The sequence below is a fragment of the Centropristis striata genome, chromosome 17, assembly GCF_030273125.1.
Source record: "Centropristis striata isolate RG_2023a ecotype Rhode Island chromosome 17, C.striata_1.0, whole genome shotgun sequence".
In the NCBI taxonomy this organism is placed as follows: domain Eukaryota; kingdom Metazoa; phylum Chordata; class Actinopteri; order Perciformes; family Serranidae; genus Centropristis; species Centropristis striata.
The window spans coordinates 24,889,967-24,916,808 of NC_081533.1; the positions used below are offsets into that span (position 1 = coordinate 24,889,967).

Sequence of the window (26,842 nt, forward strand, 5' to 3'; positions counted from 1 at the left end):
CATCAATCAGACGGCTGCACCTCGCACAGTGAAGCAGAATGACTGTAATGGCCGTCCCAAGCGAGCGATCCCCATCCTGCCCCCCCTCCCGCTGACCCTTTCAAGCCACTTAAATGATGGTCAGCGCTATCACACCCTCAGATAGATTATTCCCTCACTTCAATGGACACCGAGGACCCATCACTACAGCTCTCTTTTCACGGCTTTATACTCAATCATTTCACTTCAATCTGCAGCACAGCGATGACGGCCATGCATCGGAGGAGCCGAGGGGATGATACCAGGGGGAGCTGCCATTGTTACCATATCACCATAACCACTATCAGCAGCGGCCGTCTCACAGAGTAATGCGATGTCTGGGAATTGTTATTAGCCAGCTGGGAGATGGTAGATGGTGGCAGAGGTTGGGATTATGTTGGGTAAATGAAAACTGTTTATAATGACACTGTGAAGGTTTACAACTGAGGATAAATGTTAAGAGGAATACATTACCCTTTCTCCTGGGACTAAAACACAATAACAGTTTAATACACGCTCACTAAGCTAATTATTGAGAAAACATTTTTTCTAACTTGTCAAACGTGTCAAAATTAAACATGTTGCACATCTACCTGAGTGTTCCAGAGATTTTCCATATAATAGGGCAGCAAATAATTTTGCTCCTGACCTTGCTTCTTATATCGAGAACTGTTTATCTGACCTACTTCACACTTGGAAAGTGTATTGCTGGGGACTGAAGGACATGCAGTCTTAAAGTACACTTTTGTATGAGTGTATCTGTGTATTTCAACTTTGGATTTAGTACTATTTTCACCACCACCCACAGTGTAATTAATTATGATCTGTGAGCAGCTCCTTCATTCCCTTGTGCATTACATTGCACCAGAGTAGTGTGCGTCTTTTCTCTAGCACACAAAGATTTAAAACCATATTTAGTATGCATACTTTGACTATACTTGATTTTGTCACTTCTACTGTGAAAACCATTGACTGTCTATAAATAATGGACATAGTCACTGTGACGTCACCCATTGGAATGTGGACTGAAGCATCATTTTTGACGTTACGGCTGTCGCCATCTTTGTTTTTTGAAACCGGGAGAGACCATAATTGGACTGGGGAGGTGCGAGGACGGATGTACCTAAAAATAAACTTTTAACGCTAAAACAAAACGTACATTACTTACCTGAAAACTTACCGGCCGGCTCCTTGGAGTGTCTTTTACTACAACCGAACACTGAACAAGACATTTTTACATGAACAAAATGTTACAAATAAACTTTCATGAAATGAAAACACATGTTGAAAGGGTCATAGGAAAACAAGGCCCAAGTTCAAGGCTTTTTAGATGTACACAGTGCTGTGGATATGCTCTGTTGTGCTTCTCTCCTGATGCAACTTGCCGTGTAAGCGACCTGTCAAGATTCTGAGGTAATAACAAGTGAAAAGTCGTCTCATTTTGTATTGAGATAGATAGGACCGGAGTTCTTTTGCAATCACTACTCAGACCGGGAGGTTGCTGCCTGGTGAAAACACTAAAAACCTGCTTCAGTATGTAGAACATGGGCAAAGCTAGTTAGATAGAAAAAATAAAGAGTAAATAAAAAATTGTCTTGTATCTGTTGATGGGTTAGGTTGTTGTACATTATTTTTCATGGACGTTTTTATATATATATATATATATATATATAGTAAAGTAAGTGTAAGAGTTAATATTGTAATGCTCAAATACCTATTTTGAAAGGACTATTTTAATAATATTTTGGAAAGAATATGAGAACAACCCCAGTTACTGAGTTACTCAGTAACTGAGTTACTCAGTAACTGAGTAACTACTCAGTTACTCAGTTTTTACTTCAGCTTGCCTGAAACAGGCAAGCTGAAAAACACGACAAGAAATTCTGATATTTATTTCTTGCTTCCTGTTTATGCAAAAAGCTAAAAAATTATATTTTATCAATTTCCTTCCTACTGCTCTTCCATCCTCCATTCCTTATTTTCGTCTACCCCTATAGGTACCCCTCTTTCTTTTACATTCTTTTAGCACCTTTCCGCCACTCATTTTGCTGAACAAGCACTGCCTTCAGAGATTGAATCCTTGAATATCAGACCATCACTTGACCTGACACATTTCCATCACATGCCTCCAATTTCACGCTGATTTGACTTGCAAAAGGGGAAGAATTTTATGGTCGCGCCAATTCAAGACAAGGGTGATATATGGAGCAATGTCAAGCGAGCTGGTAATGTTTTCCCATTTCTGCCCTTTCTGGGTAAAAAGAGGGCAAAGAAAGAGGAAGACTTGAAAGCAGTGAGTTTAAGGGAGATTGCACTCATTTTTTTTGGTGTCTCACTGTGTCTGCTGAAGGCCAGGGTTGTCTCTTGTCTCTCTCATTTGGCAGACAGGTAGTGTCACTCCCTCAACTTGCTCATTAAGTGCTGTTTGGTTCAGCATTACCTTGATAAATGTTCCACTTATGCCACAGAATAGGCTGATGAATCAGACAGTGTATGGCACTACACAGACAGCTCTTCTCACAGTGAGGGAGGTTGCAGTGTGTGAGGTCGTAATGATCCATCAACAGGCTAAAAGAAAAGGGCTGACAGGTTAACCAGGCGCCATCAATCTGAAGAAGTTTAGCAGTGATGCAGTAAATGAATAACTTGGAGAGTAATTAAGGGGTTTGCACCTATATTAAAGAGATAGTTGTTCCCATATAGCAGGTAACAATTGCCAGGAAACCCAGGATGTCCAGAAGAACAATGAAAAGTTTCACTGTATTCGAAAAGTTTAACTACACTTTGTGAGTCTGTGTGTGTGTGCCATCATGTCAAAATGTGACACTTTCTGTAACTACAGCAGAAGTGGGTACTGTGAGTACTTTGCTTGTCGATGATGTAATCAAAAGATGATCTCTAGTTTCATTAAGCACTTCAATGATTTTACAAGATTGGAGAAAAGTCAGAAGCATTAACATCCAGGGGATCTAAGGTTGGGATCGCCTGGATCTGTCTACTGGGTCTGTCACATCATGCCATTGGCCCAAAAATACTTTTCAATAGACTTCTGTTAGGGAAAGAGACGTCTATAAATCAGTCATTTGGAGTGTCATAACCTCTGTAAAATGACAGAGGAATTAAATCAGGAATTAATTCATTTCTTCCAATAACATTTTGGAAGTCTAGAAAACCGGTTTGTTTAAATCATTTTATCCCCATTCAAGTTAGTGTAGTGCTCAACTGGAAGTGTGGCAGCCCTATAGCCACCAGTCGGGGAATCTAATCAAAGATGTGACTGAGTTGTGGGACGTTTTGGATTTGGAGTTCTTTGGGTGCTTGACTCATACTGGGACCTTAAAGGGATAGTTCTGAATTTTGGACATAAAGTTGTATGAAATACTTGCCAGTAGTGTAGTGGATGCATAACTATTAGCTTACTTACCGAGCTCCGGTGTCGGTTCCGGTAGTAAATTAAATAGTTACGGCAAGCTGGCATGGTCATAAAACTGCAAGTTTTACTCTACAGAACTATGTGTACACTGGTCACCCATTCTACCACAAAACAATTGCCCACATGCATAGCAGAAACCAATTTCTCTTGGCACTTTTTTGTTTCATTAAAAAAGCCGGTAAATACAATGACAGCACGTTGTAATGTTACTATGTAATATAAACTACCTTGTAGTTTTGTGACCCTGCCAGCTTGCCAGAACTATCATTCGATCAGAACCAACCAGAACTTCGACACCGGAGTTCGAAAAAAAAAAAAGAAGTAAGCTAATAATGCATCCACTGCACTACTAGCAAGTATTTCATACAACTTATTAATGTCTGAAATCCCAAAATATCCCTTTAAATGAAGTACTTTTCAGCCTTCTGATTTTATCACTTGTCTTCATGAAAATTTAATAAAATGCTGCAATATCCCTTTAAAAATACAGGATTAAATGATTAACTGGATTCAAGACCTCTTCATAGAGAGGATTTACATTAATGCTATTCTATGAGAATATGTAGTCTTTTTAAAAAAAAAATTCAAAATGTAATGCCATTCTGACAACTGATGGATGACTTGAATACTCATGTATTCATATATTTCTGCATTAATTTGTGCTTAGTGAATTAAAACAAAAAGGCTACTATACCTCATTCTAGAACTTATTTTGAAATAATTTCATAAATAACTCATGACCTTGAGAAAACAAATACAATTAATTTAGCACTGGAAAATGGAGGGAATAAATGTTTGAGTCCATGGCCATTTAGGTCTTCCGTATATTAAAGAAACTATAATATCATTTGATATTACAACAGCTCCAACCACTATCACTGCATCTCTCCCAGTTGGCTAATAACAATTCCCAGATATTAAACCTACTAAACTCTCTATGATGGCTCATAATAGTTAAGGTTATATGACCTGTATTAAATCTCACACTGGTCCAGCACTTCTAACACATTTCATTCCACAACTACACCAATTAATTCAAAATTTAAGAGGGTCTTTTTTTTTTTTTTTACATGGAACCGAATAACCTCCCTCCATCAACAGGCATTATTAACCCTATGGAGCCCATCTATTTATTGAAAATACACGTTTTATTTACAGTAATAACTTTATTTATATATGATATGTAGACAAGTTGAGAAAGCTAGTTAAAAGTGCCATCATAGGAGCTTTCACAGTGTGCCATTTATGTTTCTAGACCATTTTTAAAATGTGAATTTTCTTTCCACAAGGAAAACTATTACTATTTTTAATTTACATGCAAATAGACTGTTTTGTAGTTTTATTATGGATTATTTTTTCTGCTGGTTTTGTGTGTATAAATGGTAAAAAAAAAAAAAAAAAAAGTACATTTCCATAGACAACTGTGTCTTTTGGGTTTCTGGCAGATTTTATTCTTTGTTAATTAAAATAAAATGAAAAATCTGACTGATAGCCAAGTTTGTGTGGAGAAAAAGGAGCCACACATGTGATGTAAGGAGAGACTTAAAGATGCTAAACAGAGACAGAAATGAATGCATAAGAAGTTGACAAATTTGAACCAAAATCTCCTGGACTTCAGAGCTTTAACAGATAGTGGTGGACAGAGACTCAGTAGCCACTTCCACATGCAGCACCCTGCCGCTCTGGTACAAGGACACCGCTGCTGTGCTGGATTTACAAAGGACTGCACACATGCTCACATGCATCAAAACACTGGCTGTGCATTCGTGAATCCGCCCTGCTCTGCTACTACTAAACCACAGCACAGTCTTTATCTGCTTTGCGAGGACACAGGCACAATTTCAATCATAAACCTGACCTCACAAATCCGTTTGTAGTTCTGCAATGTGGGGCGTGCGTGCCACACATACTACTAATCCCTGGATCCTCAGAGAAGGACCATGATTTGTGGGACGGTGTTGCCAGGGGGAAGGTGGCGCCTGGGACCTGTTGGAAATGACAGCTGAAGAAGGCGGATTGAAGCACAGGGATCACAATAACAGTAAACGTAGAAGATAGCGAAGAGACTCCTTTGCAGCACTGTGTAAAGGGTGTGTGTCTGTTTGCGATATTTGACAGCTTTAGCCTGGTAGCTAATGATTGCACTGTGATCCGCGACTCGCGAGCTAACGAGACCCGAGCTGAACGCATGTGGGTGCATACGCGCGTGTGTGTAGCTATAGATTTGTTAGTGTGAATGTGTGTTTGTGCGTTTGTATGTGTGCCGCTGCACTTGTCTTCACTGGCCCCACCTGTCATGTTAGCTAGCATGCTAATTTGATAAAGCTAGTTGGCTAATAAAAGAAATTAGCTGGCTGTGGGCGAGGTTCCACACAGAACCTCATCACAGCAAGTCTGCTTAAACGACAGCACAGCAGGCATGTGAATGTACCCAACGCAGCCCAGGCTCATTTGTTAACTATTCTGAATTATCTAATTAGCCGATGTTAACTGTCAGTCGGCAGGCTGGCTAATTTGCTCGGCTATTAGCTTAGCAGCTAGGGGCTTGCTCGCTAATTGACCTAGTTTGGTGGGGCAGAGGCCATGTTGTCATTCCACTCCACCGAGCTGTGTTTACATTACAAGTTTTTTTGGCTTGCTACTTCTTTGGCACACTATTTCCGACAGTTATTTAAACGTGTAAACAAATAGCCACTCAGTATACTAATGACTAACCTAATACCCTTCCTCTTGACGCTAATTCCTTAAAGACTCCGCTAAATATTCCTCCAGAAAAGTAACGCTACTTTTTTATAACCGTTTTATGGCACAACTGAAACAACTAACCCACATGGATACAAGCTAGGATATTAATAAGGGTAGACGGCGTGTCATAAAAGCAGTAACCTAAGTTTTGTTTAACAACCTGCATGTTAAGCAGGGTAAATTTATCTTTTTTTCAAATGTCAATGGTGTAGCTGTGATTTACATAAAACCATGAATGCAGCATTTTAGAGAGTACATGAGATGCACAAGCTGTGGCTGCATTCCTCTTAGTAATTTGCCTAAGGCTGCCTAAGCACACTTTAAAAAAAAAAATCTGATGTTGTACAAATAGTCATAAGTTAGACTGTAACAGTGGCTAAATCCATGCTTCTCTATTTAATCATGTTATCAATGCATTTTTGAGTTGTCAGTGGTCCGACCGAAAGTACGTAGCACAAGGTTTGATGACTGGATGTTGATATGTGATTGCTACCACATCTGCGTCACATTTCTGCTGTTAAAATTAATGTTAGTTGTTCCCTGGTGTCATGTGTTTCCTCAGAATTGCCTCTTAAAGTCTTATGATTCACACGAGGCTGTTGAAAACAAGGCAAGAATTATATGGCAGTGAAGGCTCAAGAACTAAATCTGTCAAAACATACAGTAGGCTGTAAGAAAACAGGTCAAATATAGGCCTGTGTATTCTATGGTGCTAAATGGTTGCCCTCAAAACCAATAGTTATGACTGGCACTGGGAATGTGTAAGTTATCCCTCAGGGGACCCATTGGGATGGTTGGAGTTGGCCATGAAAATAAGACTCTTGTGATATGAGACCCCTGAAGATGTAGAATAACAAACCAATGATGATTTTTCCTGTTCTCCCCTTATCCTACAGGGTTGTAGAGATGGAGTCCCTGATGAGTGCGGTGGCGCCGCGCTCCCCAGCCCCCGCTAAGAAGCTGTCAGAGGTCGACTTCCGGTCGGGGGCAACCCTGGAGCAGCTGTCAGCCCAGGTGTCTGAGCTGGTAGTGCTGGAGCAGGGAGAGTTTGGAGACCAGACCGCCTTAGAGGTCCACACAGCCAAGGATTTTATCTTCAACATGCTAGGTATGTCTGCAGACAAACACAGTGGATTACACGCTCTATATCACTATGTATCCCAAACATTTCCTTCAATCCTCATACTGATAAGAATGACACCATGGTTGGATGACGATTTAATTTAGTTCGAAGTTATGTTGATAAAGATGGGATGACAGGGTTCTCTCTGCATAACAATGTTGGATTATAATGTGTTTTATTGAAATCCCAGAAAACGTACTATATCATTATATATCTTGTTAATTAGATATGGATCCTATACCGCAATAGAAGATTTTGGCCATACCACTTAGCCCAGTAATCAATGTTATCTTCTTATTATAGTATATTAAATCAATCTTGAATCATCTATTTCCTTCTAAATAATTGTGACACTTAAAACTAACACTAAAGTGTGCAGAAATGTCAATGTGTTTTCTGGACAGATCCCAAAATGTGTGTTTTCTCCATTGTCTAAACACAAATGAAAGAAAACACAATTTCTTCAATGCCCCTCTTGCAGATGTGCATGTTTTTTAGCATATAGAAAAAGAAACAAACCCTTTATTTACCCAGGGTAGTTTCCCTGAGAGCAATGAGTAATAATTTCCAGGAACACCCTGCTCACACTCACAGTGTTAGCCATACTCTCACCTGGAACATGCCCTGTGCAACCACAGTCTGATCCAATGGCTCCCCAACATGTCTACACATGAGGTGTGCTGTGGTACCATACTGTCTAATCATCATCATGCTGTTTGTATGAGTCAAACTTATCAGTGTGTTTCAATATGGCTGCATTGGAAGTGGTAAGAAAAATACTTGGATACTTTAGTAAAAGTATAAATAGCATGATCTAAGTACTCCATTATGAGTAAAAGTCCTCAATTTATAAAATGCTACGTATAGCCCTTTCCGGTTCGGAGCCGGTGTCTAATCTTGAACCAGTTCTTCGCAATTCGACGGCCAAAGAACCGGCTGTCAGTCAGAAAAACTGGCTCCAGAACGGGACCAACTCTTTGCTGGTCTTGAGCCACAAACCACTTACATCAAGGGCTGGGGGCGGGATTATTGTGACCAACAAGACCAGTTAAAACGTGTAGCATTAATTTTATTTTTTTTGTTTAACTGCAGTGGGATTGATAAGGGTTAGCGTTAGCTGGCTAGCGTTAGTTTACACCAAAGGCTAACACCAACATCTTGCGTTCAGTATTAATAAGAATATAATTGCCATCCAGAGGTTCAAGACAAGTCAGAGAAAAGTTAAATATGTTCATTCAGAAATGTGCTGAAGTGGAAGTGAAGAGCAGCAAGAAACATTCAGGACAAGTTGGTTATTAAAGTATTTAATTGTTTGAGTAAAAGACGCTTCTGACTGGTCAACTTGTTACCATGGTGACCTAAGCAGCAAAAAAAGGTGTTGTACATGCTTGCGAAGCCAGGAGCAACATATGTAAAGAGATGATGTAGTCTGCTGTTGTTGTTATTATACTGGCTGAGGCAGTGGAGACGTTTACAGACATATACAATGATGTAATGACGTGGCTCTCCAGCCTGTGGAAAAACAAACCGGCAAGTTGAACCAACTGCGAACTAGCACCAGTAAAACAACTAGGTTAGCGTTGGTAGAAAAAGGGTGTTAAGTAAAAGTAGAGAAGTATTATCAACAAAATATACTTAAAGTGTCCAATAATGCAAAATGGCTTCTTTCAAAGTGTTAGATTTCTATAGAATAATCTGTTTTTATTATTAACACAAACATGTAAGAGCATTTTAATGTGGTAGTTTATCAATGTGGAGCTTTTAATGCTACTGAATTGATTACTAGCATAGCACTGCATCATATAAGTAAACTACATATTTTGTATGCAAAAAGGAGTGTTAAATAAATGTAATGGACTAAAAAGTACAATGTTTGCCCTTTGAAATGTAGTGAATTAGAGGTATACATAGCAGAAAACTACTAAAGTGAAGTTTAAGTATGTCATAATTGTATGTCCAGTGGTTCATTTAGTGTAACAGGACACTTTAAGAGTATACTGAGAAGAATGAAATGTTTGAAACTTTTGTGTTTTATGCAAATTGCTGCCAAAGCACTGAGCTAAAAGAGAGATTTTATACCACAAAGCGGCGTAAAAAGAGTTTCAATCACGCTCAGCAGGATATGTCTTTCTTTTACTTCTGAGACTTTCTTCTACTCTTAGACTTCAATCTGTGACATCTCAGTGATCGTTTCTGATTTGGCGTTTTCTGTCTGTAGAAATGTGACAAATTTAATTTAAGCAAAAAGGAGGAAAAGCTGCACGATCTCATTGAAACGCGATGGGACACGGCTCTCCTTTGCAAACATGTTTCTGACTCAGGTTGTGAGACAGCATGTGTGACAAACACGATCAACACCATAGACTGACTCGCATGTGTCATTTCAATGCAGAAGGAGTACAATATCTTCAATTTAATCCCTTAGCAAACACATTATTACATGGTTGTTGTTGTTTTTTTCAAGTCTTACATGCAGAATTGGAGGCTTTTTAAATTGTAGCAGTGTGGATTAGTGATATGGAACTTGCACATTAAGCCTCTTTCAAATGCAAATTAGATTGTAAATGATATGTTGCAATTGAAGCAGATCCAGCATGTGATTCATATTGTCACTCTCTCTCTCCCTCTCTCCACATTCATGCTGAACTACTGAGACATGGGTTTTCTAAGTGAGACATGAAACTGTCTCAAACGCATTGGTTTTTTTTTTATTGTCAGTTAGAAGTGAAGTGTGTTTGTTTGTCCAATAGGTGGCACTCTCCCCCCTCCCTGCTGTCATCCTTGTTTTCTCATGTCACTATCAGTCCAGTCCATGTAGACTGGAAACAAAACAGGCCAGCATCTTTAAAGTTGTGTCCATTCTGTCTGTAGTGTCTCACTCAACTGTGGTTTCCTTTCCCAGTTTTACATTTACTCTCTGTCCAGCTCGTCTAGTCGATCTTTAAGAGGCCTGCTTTCTGCTCAGCCCAGAATATCATTACAATCACTTTAAAAATTCTTGTCAAATTAGTATTATTTATGGCCCGACCAGTATGAGATGTTATGAGGCCGATACTGATTTAAGAGGGGAAGAATTCTCTGATATGGCAGCATATATATATATATATATATATGCATTTTTGACCTGGAATTAAAATAGACCCATGTATGTGGATTGTCCGCTGGTTTTGCACCGCTATGATGATGCAAATTTGCTAAGAAGGCTCCTTTCTGTTAAGCAGTTTTAACATTATTATACATTGTATGTGCTATGTATTACATTGTCGGCTACCTAACCATCTTTAGAAAAGTAGTCCCTCACTGTCGCTTTTCAGCTATCTTTAGGTGACTTAAGGCACTTTCCAAGTCTATTTGGTTAGTCTGAATCATAGTAAAATTGATAATTTTAGTTTGTTTTGTATTTAGTCTGGTTTGCTTTCACAGTGCATAAATGTAAGTGGACCAATTTAAAAATGGACTTGCAGTTTTATTTCTTATTGGAAAGTCAGTGGTGAAAAATATAATCACGGAAATAAACAAAGCAACACAGAGCCGAACGCACCCGAGTACATTTCCTCTAATTGGGTTGGATTCCAGTCACAGTGCACTTGAAGCGCACTAGGGTTTGTTTGGAAATGGACCGAGACCCTTTCTTTCAAGTGGTCTCAGGCTGGTTGTTTTGATGACACCAGGGCACGACCAAACAGAAAACAGAGAGGATTTAACCGCACCAGAGTTCAATTGAAACGGACTAGACTTTGGGTTGTGAAAACATCCTTAAACACTGCACTCTGCTGCACAAACTAGCTGATGATGATACCATTTCTAAATCACTTCAAGCACTGTTTTCTGCATTATACGTAAAAAAAAAAAGCTTTCATATTGGCATATATCGGATGACATATACACTGATACAGATAGATGCAGATGTGTCTGGGATAGGCCAATACTGGCCGATAATAACGGCCGACTGATATATCGCTCTTGATATACACTGGTTGACAGAAAGCTCCTGTAGATTTCAATGTAGCCTAATCAAACAGGCTTCCTCACCCAGGGAGAAAATGCACAAATCAAAATGGCATTCAAGCCTTTTTCCCTGTTTCCATTGTATCACCTCATAATGTACAGGCAGGCAGGGGTTTTATTGTGCAAACTTTTTACTAAACTAGCTGTTTTTCTGTCTTTTTCTTTGTTTCGGATTTCATTTTTCATGATTCAGGTGCAAAGCCCTCTGCTTTCCTCTTTGTCTGCTCCCACTCTCTCTTGGTTTTGAATTTGTGTTTTTTTCAGTTTTGAGGCTGCTTCTCTCTGGCATAATCACCAATGGTTTGCTGGTATTTTCATACCCTGTGCCTCACCGCCTGCTGTGACAGCTCTGACTGCGGGAAAGTAAAAAGTTTGGCACTTTACACAGAGGGAGACGGTTTCTGTTGGATTCTAGGAATATATAGTTAAGTACACGGTGGTAGCTGCATTAGGAGCCCTATGCCTCTCAAGGCCCTGCCGAGGATGAAAGGCAGCGCTGAAAAGCAAATACCGTCCTCTTGATGGAGGGGCCTTGTTAGAGCATGCCGCCCTGCTGGAGGAAGCTCGTCTTCACTGCATAGGTGTGTGCATGTGTGCATGGATGTTGAACACGAGTGACTGTGGCTGTTTTTGCCAGGTTTTTCTAAAGTTTAAGCTGCAGAGGGATCCCCACTGTGCTTTGCACACTGTCAGGGAAAAGGAAAGAGAAAAGAGATTAAACTTGCGCACACACTCACACACACACACACACATACACGTACACAAATACACCCAGTGAATTTCTTCACAGTCTGACAGATCCAAGGAGAGGCTCTTATTTACCCTGCGTTTCAGTAAACACTGTGGTTTGCCTTTGGGCAAGCGCAGTGGGGACTACTGTATATATCTTTTGGAAAAACAGAAGTCTGATGAAGGCTGAAATGGATTCACACTGCACTGCCGGTGAAGCAGGAGATCTGGTGCAAGGCCCAGACATGCCCCAAAACCAACTTTTCAGATCTTAAAGTTTGTTGACCAGCTAGAGAGGTCAGTGCAGAGATCATCTGCCCACTGATGCCAGTGAAAATGGTTATGATTGATCCAAGTTAAAAAGTCACGAGCGCTGGTCTTTCTTGGCTTGGATTTTGACATTTTTATCTGTAAGGCAGGAAAAATAAGTATGGTGAGATGTTATAGAGTGAAGTAATTAGAGCCCAACTGATATACTGGTTGACGGATATTATCAGCCAATATTGGTCTATCAAAGACATATTGCTATCTATCGGTATCTGCATATATATTGTGCGATATGCACCTTTAGCACAATATATAATGCAGAAAACGATGCTTGGGTGATTAGAAATGATGTTAACCATTTGTTTTTATTTATTATTTATTTCAGTGGTCAACAATTGACTGAAGCTGAATATACAGTACTGGTGTTTGTTCATTTAAATGGTGAGCAATTTATGATTCTCTGTAGTAATGGAAAATCCCATTGGCTTGTTGTTGTGGCATCCAGGTTGATACTAACTTTGGGGTCTGCAGCACTCTATTGTTGTGAAAATAATGAGTTTTTCTCTTTATGCAGTGCACCAGATCTTCCCTTTGTCCTACAGTGACCTTCTTGCCTTTCTGTTTGGCTTCTTACATCAGCCTCTTTGCCTTCCACTATTCTTCACACTTAGGCCACTTAGCATCATGCACATTTAGGCTTAAACAGTGATAAGTGGAGGCAGTTAAACAGAGAAGGATGATCAGCAGTTGGTTTCCTCCAAGTCAGGATTGGCTTAAGTCAAAAGTTCACCTTGAGCACCGTGTGTGTGTGTCTGTGTGTGTTTGTGTCTGTGTGTGTGTGTGTGTGTGTGTGTGTGTGTGTGTGTGTGTGTGTGTGTGTGTGATGATACATGTGTGCCCGCACATTAATCATTCCCACTAGATTCTGAAGATTTTTCTGTGATTGTTGTGCTTCAGAAATACTTTTTTTTTTCAAAAACACTAGAGCTGTTGAAAATTCTCAATTATTAGATGCCTCATGTTTCTCTACTGAAAGATTATGTCTGGGTGCAGAAAAGTCAATAATTGGAAATTTAAACAGTCCCAGGCTGATAATCAACCAGAGACTGCAGGTTCCCCAGGCACATTAGAGTCAGCAGTGATCCACTTCAAACAAACATTTCATTTTCAACAGCATCACCTGAATGTGTCAATCAGCGAACTTAACAAAAACAGACTGTAAGGCAACTCCTTTGACCCACAGCTATTGCAGTAGGCATGTATCGATACACTCGACATACAATTTCCGATACGGGGTTAATGATACAATTTTTCTCACGATTTCTTTTGGAACAGAAAAAGATTCCTTAATTATTTCTCAGACAAAAAACACGACATTTCTTGACATTGCCCTGAATGCATATTTAGACTAATGGAAATATAAATATACTGTATTTTCTCTTATCTTTAACAGATTAAAACAAATCCCATTTTATTTCTCTGCAGGGTAAACTGCAAAACAAAGCAAATACATTTGGATTTTTAAAACAAATCCCACATCAAAATAACTAAATGAATAATAAAAATAAATAAAATCTCTTAAAATAAACAAACAAAGGCTTGCATGTGTTCCTAGTTTTGAATTTACATTTATATGTTTTTATTTGTATTTTTTAGGAAGATCAAGTTCATCATTCTCAGGCAGAAGCTGAGATCTCACATTCACAATGTCCTCTGTTGGCTTTTAGCAAGCTAATGTTAGCATGCGAATGTTATCACGCTAATGTTAGCACGCTAATGTGAGCTTTTTGTTAGCAAGCTATGTTAGCTTATATCCACTTTTGTCCTCTTAAAAGTTCAGTTTTTCGCTTTGTCAGTATGTAAAAACTTAGTTCTGGTTCTTAAGTTGTTGGTAGTGCATCTCACCACACAGCAGCTTTTAGACATTATTCTGTTGTTTGCTAACAGACAGGAAGAAACTAATCGATAAAGCCTAGTATTGTAATTTTGCATGGCAATGTTGTATCAATACATGGACACCAAGTATCAACATGGTGCCAAGTTCAGTTTTCTTATTTTTATTTAATTCTAAATGAGCAGTAATTTACTTTCAAGTTCCCTGTTGCTGAAAGTGCTGTATAACCCCTTTGTACAAGTTGTAAGTTGAACCATTTAGACTGTAATACAGATATTTCAGTTTGTCAGGTGCATGCAACATTTTTGACATGGTTTTTATACACAGTTGGTCAGTGTGCCTGCTTGACAATTCCATTTTGCTGCGATAAAAGTAAGTGAGATGAACAGACTGAAAACTTTCTTATTAGAACTTTATTAGAGGACATGATATGCCGTTGGAAAAAAAGGTAATACATTCCAAAATAGTCTCTATAGATGACTAAGTATTGTGGTAATATTATATCGTGGGGCCTCTGGTGAGTCCAACCCATACCAGACAGTCATACCGAAGCTTTCTATGTGCTTATAACACACTTAACATCTTCCTCACAAACTTTCTAACCTCTCTAAGGCTGCTCAAACTTTTCTGCGAAGTGATGCATATTTTATTTTTTGGGTGAAAAAAAAAAATCTCCTAAATATAAAATTTTAACCATCAGAGTGGCAACTTTTTCCCCTCTGGGAAAGCAGCTCACTTAGCCAGACTAGCTCCTGGATCGACCCTGGCCGGTCTCTCACTCCAGCCCATTAGCGCTGGTGGACGACTTTGTGGATGCTGTTTCCACTGCTGTGTCTTCCTGCCTCGTTGCAGGATCCTGCTCTGGTGCTCAGAGTCCAGTTGTAGTTTTTAGCTTGGGATCGGGGGCCCACACGGCTGCTTTGGCTGACTAATTCTCTGTTAATGCCATTTTGGATCGGAGAGCCTGTCTTCATCTGGCAGCCAGTGCAGATCCATGGCAGTGTCTGCACATGGATGCTTGAAATATTTGTATTTGATTAGTTAGGCTTTGTTTCGTTTTCATCAGTGTAGACTAATCTGTGCCAAGCAGCACAGATGAGATGCATCTTGCCTGCCATAAATGATGGTCATTGTTGCTCACTGGCTCACCTTTTTTTTGGCTTTAAATCTTAATTGTTGGACAGCTGGCACATCAGTGAAAATGAATACAAATCACAGTTTAGATGATGTTAATTTACCTCGGCTCACGACCTCCATTACATAAGACTCTGTAACAGATCAGCCAACAACTGTCTGTCATTTAACTACAGTAGAGTGACTTGTGACTGAGCATGGCCACATCATATCATTCATTAAGCATCTTTCATGATATCTAATTTAATATGACTTACAGAATTCGGCGTGTTCAGTAAGCACTGTTTTGACACTTTGTGACACGTTCTTTACTGTGCTGCTGATTTTAATAACCGAGGCTGACATTGTGATTTTTTGCTCTTAGTATTCCCGAGGCGAAGAGGGAGGAATCATTTGGTCTGTAGCTGTCAACTGATAACCGTATCTTACGTGCAGGCTGTAGCTGTCTGAGTTGCAGGGGGAAAATATTAAAAAAAAGTGTATGTATGCCACACACCTTGACACTTTTCAGTAATCCTTAAAAAAGTTTCTCGTAATGTGTGTAGGAGCGTCGAAGGGCACAAACTGACGGATACTTTTGGCTTTCTTTCAAATAACTTAAGTGAAGTTTTGTAAATGTACTGTCTTCAAATAGCAACAGTTTTCTGAATGATCTGTGTACTAACTGACCGTGTGAAAATGAGCACAAATGCAGGTTGGACCTGCTCACCCCGTGTGACACAAAATGCAAACAGAGTGAAGAAAAACAACAACATTTCAAAGAAGACAGCCTAGTTTACTGATAGTCTGCAGCTGCACTTTTCCAGACACCAGGACCGCTGCCGGAGTCAGAGATGTTGGAACAATAGAAAATCTTCGTGCTTCACTCAAGTCACAGTTGTGAAATATTTGCTTTCCCCATGAGTTATGTAAAAACAGATTTCATGGTGCATTCAGGTACATCTCGTAAACTCTGAGAAACTCAAGCTGTTGTTGTAAAGTACCCTTTTGCCATCTAGTGGCTCTTCTTTTTGTTAAAAAAAGTTATTGTTATTACATGATCAATAAATTATCTAAATTTTACTGTGGCATTAGTGTGGTAGATTCCAAAAAAATATGGTCATTCTTAATACCATGCAGCTTTTTAAAGACGAATTTGAAAATGTAAATGACAGTTCAAGATAAAGTGTGATAAAGTTGAAAATTCAAAAGAATTGTGACCTTATAACTGAAAGTCATGGATTTGGAGAAATGTGACACTCCTAGTGAATATGATGCTGAGATAAAAAAAAAAAAAAATGGGGAACCAGTCAAGCTTTAACTTGAGTGCTTGTTTCCCATTTTGAACAGGGAAATGTAGGTATAATATGTAGCATTGCATTAAAATGTGGCAATGCATATGTAGTTTTTAGTTGTGTGCTAATAATCCGAAGAAATCTGTAATTTTATTCAAGGTAATGGTGCGTCTTCACTAGAGGTGTGACTCAGCAGAGGCCCCACGATACGATTTTTATCGTTTACCTGACCTTTTTAAGCATTTCACGATATGGTGAATATTGCGATACAATATATTGTGATTGAACTGTTTACATGCTTTTTGTGTCCACAAAATTAAATTCAATTGAGAATTGTTTTGTCAATTAAGAGAAAATTCTCAGTTCTAAATTGGGAGGCAGCCATGTATGTAAAGAGTCAACTTGTGGGAACCCAGAGAGCATATTTTCATTGAGATAGCATGACGTCAGAGATCACGTGACCGCTTTGAAAATCACCATGAAACTTGAAAAATAACCCTTTGCAGCGTTATTTCGACAACTTCTCGACAAGATATCCTGACGCACATGGTGCCTATAGATTCCTTAGATGTTCTCGTGTCACATGATACCAGTATCTCCAGTTTATTCCTGAAAGTGAGCCCACTACTAAAACGGCGGTCCATCATAAATATCAATACTTGATGGCCATGAATCGATATAATATTGCCATGCAAAATATTGCGGTACTATACTATGTATCGATTTTTCCCCCACCTCTAGTCTTTACTCCCTCTAGTTGCTCTAAGTTCCAAGGAAACACCAGATAATATATCAGAGAGTAATGTAAATCATACTATGTCACAGAATTACACTCAGTTACAGTTATTACACAGTAATTACGGCATTTTACGGCAATCGGATACTGTTTTGTACTGATGTAAGACGGATTGCTCATAATGGCGTGTACTGGGGACTGGAGCAAATATAAGATAATGACTTAATCATTTAATATGATACTTACTACGGATATCAAAGGTCAGGATCAGTTATGCGTGACTTCTCAAGCGACGAGGCTACCCCGCTGCCCTCAAATGTAAAAGTAAACCTGCAGTGACACTTTTTCTTTTGGTGATAATTGCCTGTCATTTATGGGGACATCGTATCACAGTTTAACTGGCATCAAAGCAGCAGTGAAAAGCTGGGAGACAGCTTCTTGCATCCTCTCTCTCAGCAGGTGGTTTAGACACACTATGTCTGCCATCCCTCTGAGCCCTGTTTGTTGTATTAAACACAGACACAGACACACACAGCTGTCTCAGTGGTTTGAGACCAATCAGATTCAATTGGAACTTCTCCATTCCTCTTCCCTGAAAGGCCTATTTTTGAGCTAATCTCCTGCCTTGATATGAATTCATAAACAGCGAGCAGGCGGGATGGCTCACCTTTCAGCGGCTCGGTTGTCTGGGATTAATCCTGCTATTAGCGTGCGAGGTAAGGCGGTAAGAAGTGCCGGTTGAACGGCATTGATAACATCCGGTTGAGACGATATTAGTCAGGAGTCATTTGTAACAGATTGAATTGCTTCTTTTGGGATGAGGCTGCTTTTAAGATTATTGTTATGGCATGCTGCTGAATTAGAGTTTTATTGTCTGGAAAGCGGGAAAGGTCGCACAGAGGTAAGGGATGCGTAATAACAATTGTGAATATCATTTTGACTCAGACAACAATACCTCCCACAGAAACTACTGCACCAAGAACCTGCACAGACGTAACATTTAGATAGATGACCAAAATAATTCCTTTGAAATTCATTTGGACTGAACATTTTTGGATGTTATTTGCTTTCTTGTGGAGAATTGGATGAGAAGATGGATACCACTCTCATATTTGTCAGTTAAATATGAAACACAGTTTCACATTTAAATTTCAGTACAGCTAGGACATGTTGAGCTCAGCTTAGAATAAACGCTGAAAGCAGGGGAAAACAGCAGGGAAGTCACGACTACTAGTCAAGCATTATTGGCACATAGCTTTCTCTGTAAAAGTTTTCCTTTTGAAACTTTGTCTCATTAAATCCAGCATAGACTATATGGAATAAATGGAACTAGCCACTATGTCGTCATCCCTTGGTTTGTGGACTAGACTCCCTTTTTAAAGTCTGAAGTTTGGCTTTCTGACTGTCTTGGATTTCTTGAACTCAGAAGTGACCATATTTGGAAGAGGGTGGATTTGACTGACAACCTGAGGACTCTATGAGCACCCACTAGGGTTCAACTACAATTCAGATGACGCCCATTTTACTCTAAAAGGGACCATGATATACAAAATGAACATCATAATGTATAAAGAAAGGTAAAATTATCGATTAAGACCATAAACTCATTAGGAAAATGTTTACTCATGGAATAAATCAAGTTAGAAGTAGTGTCTTTGTCTCATAGACAATCTTCTATGGTGCAGCCAGTGGAGTTCCCCCCTGCTGGCCAATAGAAGCAATGCAAGGTTAAAGCATTTTGGCATCACTTTTCAGACCCTGAGGCTACTTTTTTTATACAGTCTTTGGTTTCCAGTCTTATTGCTAAGCTAAGCTAATCTACTTCATGTTGAAGCTTCATATTTAGCGTAGTGACATGATGGATCTTCTGAATAACTTGGAAAGTAAGCAAATTAATGTATTTCCTTAAATGTTGTACTATTCCTTTAACTCTATTACTTTTTAACCCTTTATCGGGCGAAGAACTATATTTGGTAACTTCAGTGGATATCAAAATGGGGTCCCCATGTCTCTCTCTTTGGTCGTAGATCCACATGGACTTGTACGAGGATAACTTGACTATGACAGCATATTAAGGCCAAATATGAATAAAAATAAAATGCAAACCGGGGGGGGTTGCAAATTTACTATTAAAGCTCACGATTAAAGTGCCAAATCTATTAGAAAAAAAAGGTGTAGATTTAAGAGATGAAGTGGCAAATCTGCTCGAAAAAAGTAGCAGATTTATGAGACAAAATAGGGGGAAAAAAACAACTTTTTTCTTGCAGATTAACCGCTTTAAATCTCATAAATCTGCACATTTGTCTCGTAGATTTGACACCTTAATCTTGTAAACTTTTTTCTCAAAACCCCTTTTTTTCTATTACCCCCCTCCCCCAACTCTTTATGGGTTTTTTTTTACACATTCTGGCAGTATGTAATATCCTCCAATATTCTCTAGGGTTGAAATTTGGAATTTATTTCAATGAGTGCCCTATTAAGGGTTAAGACAGCCAGAGTGCTTTGCAGGCAGTGAGACACCATATATTTTATTTTAAGATTTCAGTGGTATACTTGGCTTTTTTTTATGGAAGTATGTGAATGTAAGAAAGTCAACTTGCCTGCATCTCAGTTGTTAGTGCGGCACAGTTTCAGGCCCTTTTCTCGCTCACTTTCTGCCGCCTTCTCCAGCAAACGGCAACACCTCATAGAAGTCACCGGCTTATTTAGAGGAATCCCATTTTCCAGAGAGATTTACAGAGCTATTTTTGGAGTCGATCAAACCAGAGGTGTGTGGCAGAATACTTTCACTCCGCTCCGGCTGTGATGAGAAAGGACGTCTTTCCCATGATGCCGCTGCTCTGCTTCGGGGGGATTTCTCAGCAGTGTCACTTTGTTGCTTCGTTCTGAAAGCAGGCATGTCTGAATGCACCCGTGAGGGCAAAATGTAGTGTTCGGTATAGGTGTGTGGAAGCGTTGCAACTCTCATACTACGCTTGTAAACCACCGCAGGGACTTTTTAGTCTGTTTAATTTGTAAGGCCATGCTGTATTGATGCAGCTCAAGACATCACCGTGCAAAACCACACAGTGTGATCTATAGTATAGCATTGTTAACAAACTCCCAAGACAGATGAGAAGTCTTGTGCAAATAAATTATTTTTAATTCACACAGAAATAGATTTAAATAAAGAGATTTAGAGGCAGGGCAAAGACTTTATGGTTGGCCTCCCCTGCTGGATATATTGAAGGGGAAGCCTTGCTTTATATAAATGGCTTTGGATGACATTTCCCCTAAACCTCATTTATCTTTGTCAAAAAAAATGCTTTGTGGCTTGTCCTCCCTTCTTTTTTCTGCTTTAAGTCTTCAAAATAGCTTGTAGCATCCTTTGTCCACACTATATATGCATGTAAGCAGTCAGACTTGTGTAAACTGGAGTAAAATTCGACATTTCTTTCCCCATAAAAACTGTCTCTTTCAAGCAAACCCAATTTTTTAAAGTAATATGCAGTGCAGAGGTTGGCAGCGGCTGCAGATCTCCGTGGTGTTTGTTTATGGTAATCATAGTTATCTCCCAGGATTAAAGTTGTGATGATTTATTGATGTTAAAATCAGATATTGAATTTTTTCCCCCTCAGCCTCATCTCTTGGAGCGGGTCATTTCAAAGACTCCAGCAACAGCACGATTGCTCCTTGATTGCAGCACATACATGGTGTTTAACCTTGAAAGTTTTTAGTTTTTTTTATACCATTGCTAGTTGTACAAGTAGAAAACTTTTCTTAGTTATTATGATGTGTTAAGATGATTTTGATATTTGATTTATGTGAATGGGCAACTGGTAAACTGATCACTGCACACTGAGACTGATGGAGTCACCAATAGTCCTTTCACAGACATGGAATCAGTTCTAGTCTGAAAATAGGTCTTATCGAAAAACTTCCCTCTAATGGAAATCTACATTCAAAGACACTTTTTTATAGGATTATGTTTAATCCGTAGCTGTGAAACCAGCCTAGACTGTCTCCATTTCAGCTCTATTCTCAGGCCGCGTGTGTTCATGCGTGCATCCAGGCGTGTGCGTGCTTGCTGGCAGACGCCCAGTAAAACGCTGTACCTCAGTCGTGTTTGGAAGTTTGGATTTTAAAAAAAGATTGTGTTCCTTGGAACAACCTCAAACTTCCTGCAGCCAGTGTTGGGAGATTGAAGAAGCCTCGCTAATTGATACAGTTTTTCCTCTCTCCGACTGGAGCCCCTGCTGGAGAGATAAGATGCTCTTTATTCTCTTTTTCATCACTCTGTTCCTCCTCCTCCTCGCCTATTTGACCCAATTTATCAGTGGCAGATAAAACTAAACAAATCAGAGGAGTCGCTGCTTCAGACTTGTTGCCCTTTGGCTGGCGTCTGATCTGTTCCCTCTCTCTGACACTGTTTCCCCTTCTCTTTGATCTGTCCATCCAGTCTTTCTCCTCTCCAGCGCAACAGATTTCAACTTTTGATAATCGATTGGACATATTTCGGTTCGCAAGTCGCATGATCAAACACCTCAGACTGAGGACAGATGACTTAAATATGAGCCACTTTTTGCAGCTATAGAAGGGTTTTTTTGTCCTTTAATGTCTTAATATAACTCACCAAATAACCTGTAGTGCTGCTTAGAGACTCGACTAGACATGACCATCAGACCTCTTTAATAAATAAGGGCAGCAGGGAAGAAGAAATCTTCACCAATCAATATTGGCGAGACTAGTGCAGACTTTTTGAATTTGAAGTTTAGTTGAGACATGGCTGAAAGAAGCTCTGACCATCTGTTATTGAGGCAAGCTATATGTAGTTGCAGTATGATAAAAGGTTATAAGCCTGCTGTAAACCAAACTGGACTATACTACATCACGATTTCAAGCTTAGATTTGGTGATTTGTACTAACAAAAGCATTCACCATACATAAGCTGTTCAATAACTGTCAGAAATGTTTCTGTTTATGATGAAAGATATTTTTTAAAAGAAAATATGCTTTTTAAACATGCCGGCAAAATGTTGGGGTTCAGATTGTGTGCCTCCCGGGCTGAGCAGTGAAGCAAGCCCGGAAGTGCCTTAAGCCTGAAGTGTTTCATAAATTCCAACAAGGGTCGCCAACGGTGGTTGCAAAAGCACTCCGGTCCTATCTATCTCAATACAAAATGAGACAACTTCTCATTTTATTACCTCAGAAAGAATTCTCATGGCATCATTATGTTGTCAATCGCTAGTTTCAAGTCTTCTCCAATTCAAAATTATGTTAACTGTGTAAAAAATGGTCCCATTTAGAAGAATATAGATGATAAAGAAGCTTTTGATTTGGGACGTGGCTACCTTTGAAAATGTCTTCAGCGTTGGTTGTACTAAAAGACAAGGAGTTGGCTCTTATTTTTTTCTGGTAATTAATGTACATTTTGTTTTAGGGTTCACAGTTTATTTAAGAATGCGTTCGTCCTCCTGCCTCCCCAGTCCAAATATGGTCTCTCCTGGTTTCAAAAAACATTGATGGCGACAGCCGTAATGCTGAATTTGATGCTTCAGTCCACAAACCAATTGGCGACGTCACGTTGACTACATGCATTATTTATATACAGTCTATGGTTCATACCAAGGGTGTGGGTCTTGTTAAGGAGGGGACTTTTGGGTTATTCAACCGTACAAAAGCAAACAAAAAACAACTAGAATGGCTCTCGAAAAGCGCAGACTTCTTTGCATTCACTTGCTCCATGAATGGTCCCATTTCCCGAGTTGGGAAGTTGTTCTTCCAACTTCGGTGTATTCTTAAACTTTCAGTTGTAATGTGGGAATACCATCGACGCTTCAAAGATTTAACTGTCACATTGATAGCTGTTTAAAACTATTTGCATGACAACAAAGAGCAAAGGAAGCCGATCAAGTAAGCAATGAATTACGATCAGGAACTTATTTTTTCTGATTATTCTGACACCTCCTGAAAACATCAGAAATGGCCTATTATGCAATGTCAAAGAGAATGATTAATAAACTGTGTATACACTCTTTGATTTGGATCTACTACAAAATTTAACAGGTATTTCTTTGACCCCTATTACGCCCTTCCACCGGTATCATGAAAATCGGGCCTGTGTAATCCTGCTGACAGACCATCAAACTGTATAGAAAACATAAATTCCTTGGTGGGGGTCATAAGTGAAATAAGTTTGAATCTACCAAATAACTCAAATCTCTATGTGGCTAAAGCAATGATTCCCCCCCATTTGTCACATTATGGCTTTTTTTCAACATAAAAATTCTTACATTTATGTAAGTGTGTGCTAAAATTAGCAACACTTGATAAAAAAAAGTGAAATGCTAGTCACATATTTGAGGATGGAACTCTGAGAGTTCAGAGGCTGAGGATCCTGGAGGAAACAGACTGAGCTGCAGTGGTGCAGTCAGGAGATGAATGGAACGTGTAGAGGGAGATGAGCTGATTCTGCAGAGAGATATGAAAACCCAAAGATATGCTGTCACATACTTTTTTTTTCCTCTTTCCTTTTCTCTCTTCGACTGCCCTCCCCCCCAGTGAGCGCGTCAAATGAGGCCTTTTCATTTTGCTCCTTTTCAAAGAAAAGCGCCAGAGAGATCCTGGTAAGCCCATTTGACACTGACTACCCCTTAAGTCGCTTTTTATTTTCAGCCTCTGGATTTTCTCCCACCTCTTTTTTTTAACTCCATAAAACTGCTCTACCTTTTTGATGTAAAGTAGCAAAAGAATCTGTGGGCGGGTATGCTGCTCCTGCAAATATGTTCCTCAGTCAGACCATGGTTGGTTAGTCCCAATTTATTACCATGGATTCTTTAAGTACTACCAGTGGCGTGCGGCCCATTAGGGTGCTGCAATTCAAATTTTCTAATACATATTTTAATGAAAAATTATTGTGGTGTGTGTGTTTATAAATTTCCGTTGTTATTTTCACTCAGATCTTACAGAAACGTGCAATAACTAGTAAACAGGCACTGCCTACAGTCTTTCTCTGTGTGTTGATCTTGAGGTGTTTAACAACTTAGAAATGTTTCAAGTTTTGGCGATATTCGCCCAAGTGGGTGGTTTTAAGATGGATTTAAAAGTAGCTTGGGATGGTTGACGACATTCTTTGCCAGGTTTGTCATGGTATCTTCAGTCAGACCTTCCAAGGTTACAGGAATGGCTGTGGTAATGTCCTACATATTTGTGAGTTTAGGTTACTGTCTACATGTGGTCCCCAGGGACCTTCATGTAGAGACTGATTACAGCCATGGCAGGCGCACAGCTTCAGAGAGACCAGGGATGAAAGCTGACGGGTGGACAAAAAACAAAAAAGACCTTCACACTGTCAATATGATAATACCACCCAAAACAAAAGACTCACTCTCAGTGGATTCCGTGACATGAGAAATACACAATTTTTAAAAAATACATTCAAAAGACAGCCCGAATACACGTCAGCCACCACCTAGTGCTAAAGTCTAAAGTCATTCTCATAACGAAGTAAAAAAAAATCCAAACTAGCTGTTAAATTAAATACTTTAATCCATTTTAACATCCAAAAACGGAAGCTTAAAAACGAGTTTCTATTGATGCCGCTTGGTGAGTGTCACTGGGTTTTTCCTTTTGACTCTGACTCACATACAAACATATGCCTAGATACACACACATGCCACTACACGAGAACATGCCCACTAGGGTTGCATGCCCATGTAATTGGATGAGAGGAATCATGTGGAGCTTTGTGCCCCCAGGCATGGCCTGCCGGCTTGGTCCGATGCCCCTGTGTCAGCTGTCTGCAGCCACTTAACCGCCCTGGAGGGACTAAAGCTCTCGCAATCTCTCCCCTGCAACGGATTCTTAAACATCCATGCTATACCTTTGACCTATAGTCAAGCTGGCAGTTAGCTCTATACCAGCACAGGTTTGGTCGTGGGATCAAGCCTTTCTCACTTCCTCCTTTTAAGCTGGCAAAACATAATTTACTTGACTCCAGTGTTGCAGCTCCCATGGGCCCAGAGCCTGGGAAGTTTACAGCACAGCTAAGTAGCCATAAAGGGATTTGGAGGCTCCAGTTTCTCTCCTATAAACTGCTCAGAGTGGAGAGTGAGGAATACTTTTTAGCAATATAATACGATGATCACTGCTCGTATTCGTTGCCCCATCAGACTTCCGTTTAGCGATATTACCACGCTCCCAGATCTCAACAATTAACTAAACAAACTACAAAAATATGACCCAAGTTGTAATAAATTCGAAGTATCTGCTTCCTGCTGATCTTTAACAGGAATAACTTCTCGTCCAATCAGGGTGCAGATGCATTGTTTCTGCAGAGAAGCCTGGCTGAACACACATGTAGGCGAGCCGCTGAAATGATTATGAGCGTCGAGCCCAGTGGTCACCGAGGGGGCTGTTAATTTCACACTCCTCTTGCGTCAATATAACTGCAGCTCACACTCATAATTATATGCAGTCCCTCTCAAAACAAACTAAGCCGGAAATGTTCCAGGCTCACTCACCTGCTGTTTTCTGTCCCAGTGCGTTCGCCCGGAGCCGGTGTGCACGCTCCGAACTTGTCCGTGCATCTGAATATGTAATGCATTTTAATTTGTGTATGCATCCGTGAGCAGGAGAGAACACTTCTCTAAACCTTTCCGCTCATTGCTCCTCGCATCAGTTCTGCTGGCGGAAACACATTTCCACACATACTAATGCCTCTGAATTTGAATTGTGCTGAGTGTGATTCATTTTTCGGGGTTTGTTCCCCAACTGCTTTCCAGGCTTAGTCCAGAAGGTAGACCAGCGCCTCCCGGTGGCTAACGAGTACCTGCTGCTATCAGGCGGGGCCCGGGAGGGAGTGGTGGACCTCAACCCTGAGGATCTTGGGGACTACGCCAAAGGGGCCGACTTTGACCTGGATTTCACCCTGCTGGTACCCGCCCTCAAGCTCCACGACCGCAACCAGCCCGTCACGCTGGACATGAGGCACTCCCCGCCCTGCCACTCGTGGCTCAGCCTTCGCCTCTGTGACTCCAATGTCATGTCCCGCTGGAGCATCTGCTGCCAGGAGGAGAATGGACTCGCCACCGAGGAAGACGACGAGGAAGATGGAGAAATGAGTAAGTATCATAATTACTGCAACGACAGAGAAAGAAGGGAAAGAGGAGGAGGAAAAAGATCATATTGAAAGTAAGAAAGCAGGTTACAGTGGAAGGAGGATGGATAAAAAAGTTTTTAAAAAGTAGGAAGATGAAGAAGGAAAGCGAGGGAAGAGTGGAATAGACAACGACAAAGGTACTCTAGCAGTGCAGAGGGGAAGGAAAGGGAGCTGATTGAATTTTGTTCGTGTTCCACCCAGATAATTTGATGCATGATGTTGTGATGCAATTTTGCCCGGCCAAGCGGCAGCAAAGGCCCCCGTTCTTATAACTCCTCAGATAGGTGAAACGGGAAATGGCTCCCCAGGAAATACACGCTGAAACATTTATGATTATAACTT

The 26,842-nt window shown here is 40.0% G+C and overlaps 1 protein-coding gene across 1 annotated transcript in view; it reads left to right on the forward strand.

Annotated features, from left to right (window-relative positions):
* Nucleotides 1-5,102: 5,102 nt before the first annotated feature.
* Nucleotides 5,103-26,842, forward strand: part of tmem102 (transmembrane protein 102) — a 30,490-nt gene continuing 8,750 nt past the window's right edge. Inside the window, exons 1-3 of the mRNA XM_059354875.1 lie at nucleotides 5,103-5,541; nucleotides 7,093-7,304; nucleotides 26,124-26,462. Coding sequence (XP_059210858.1) covers nucleotides 7,103-7,304; nucleotides 26,124-26,462 — 541 coding nt within the window. The 5' untranslated portion in view covers nucleotides 5,103-5,541; nucleotides 7,093-7,102. The remainder of the gene's footprint in view (nucleotides 5,542-7,092; nucleotides 7,305-26,123; nucleotides 26,463-26,842) is intronic.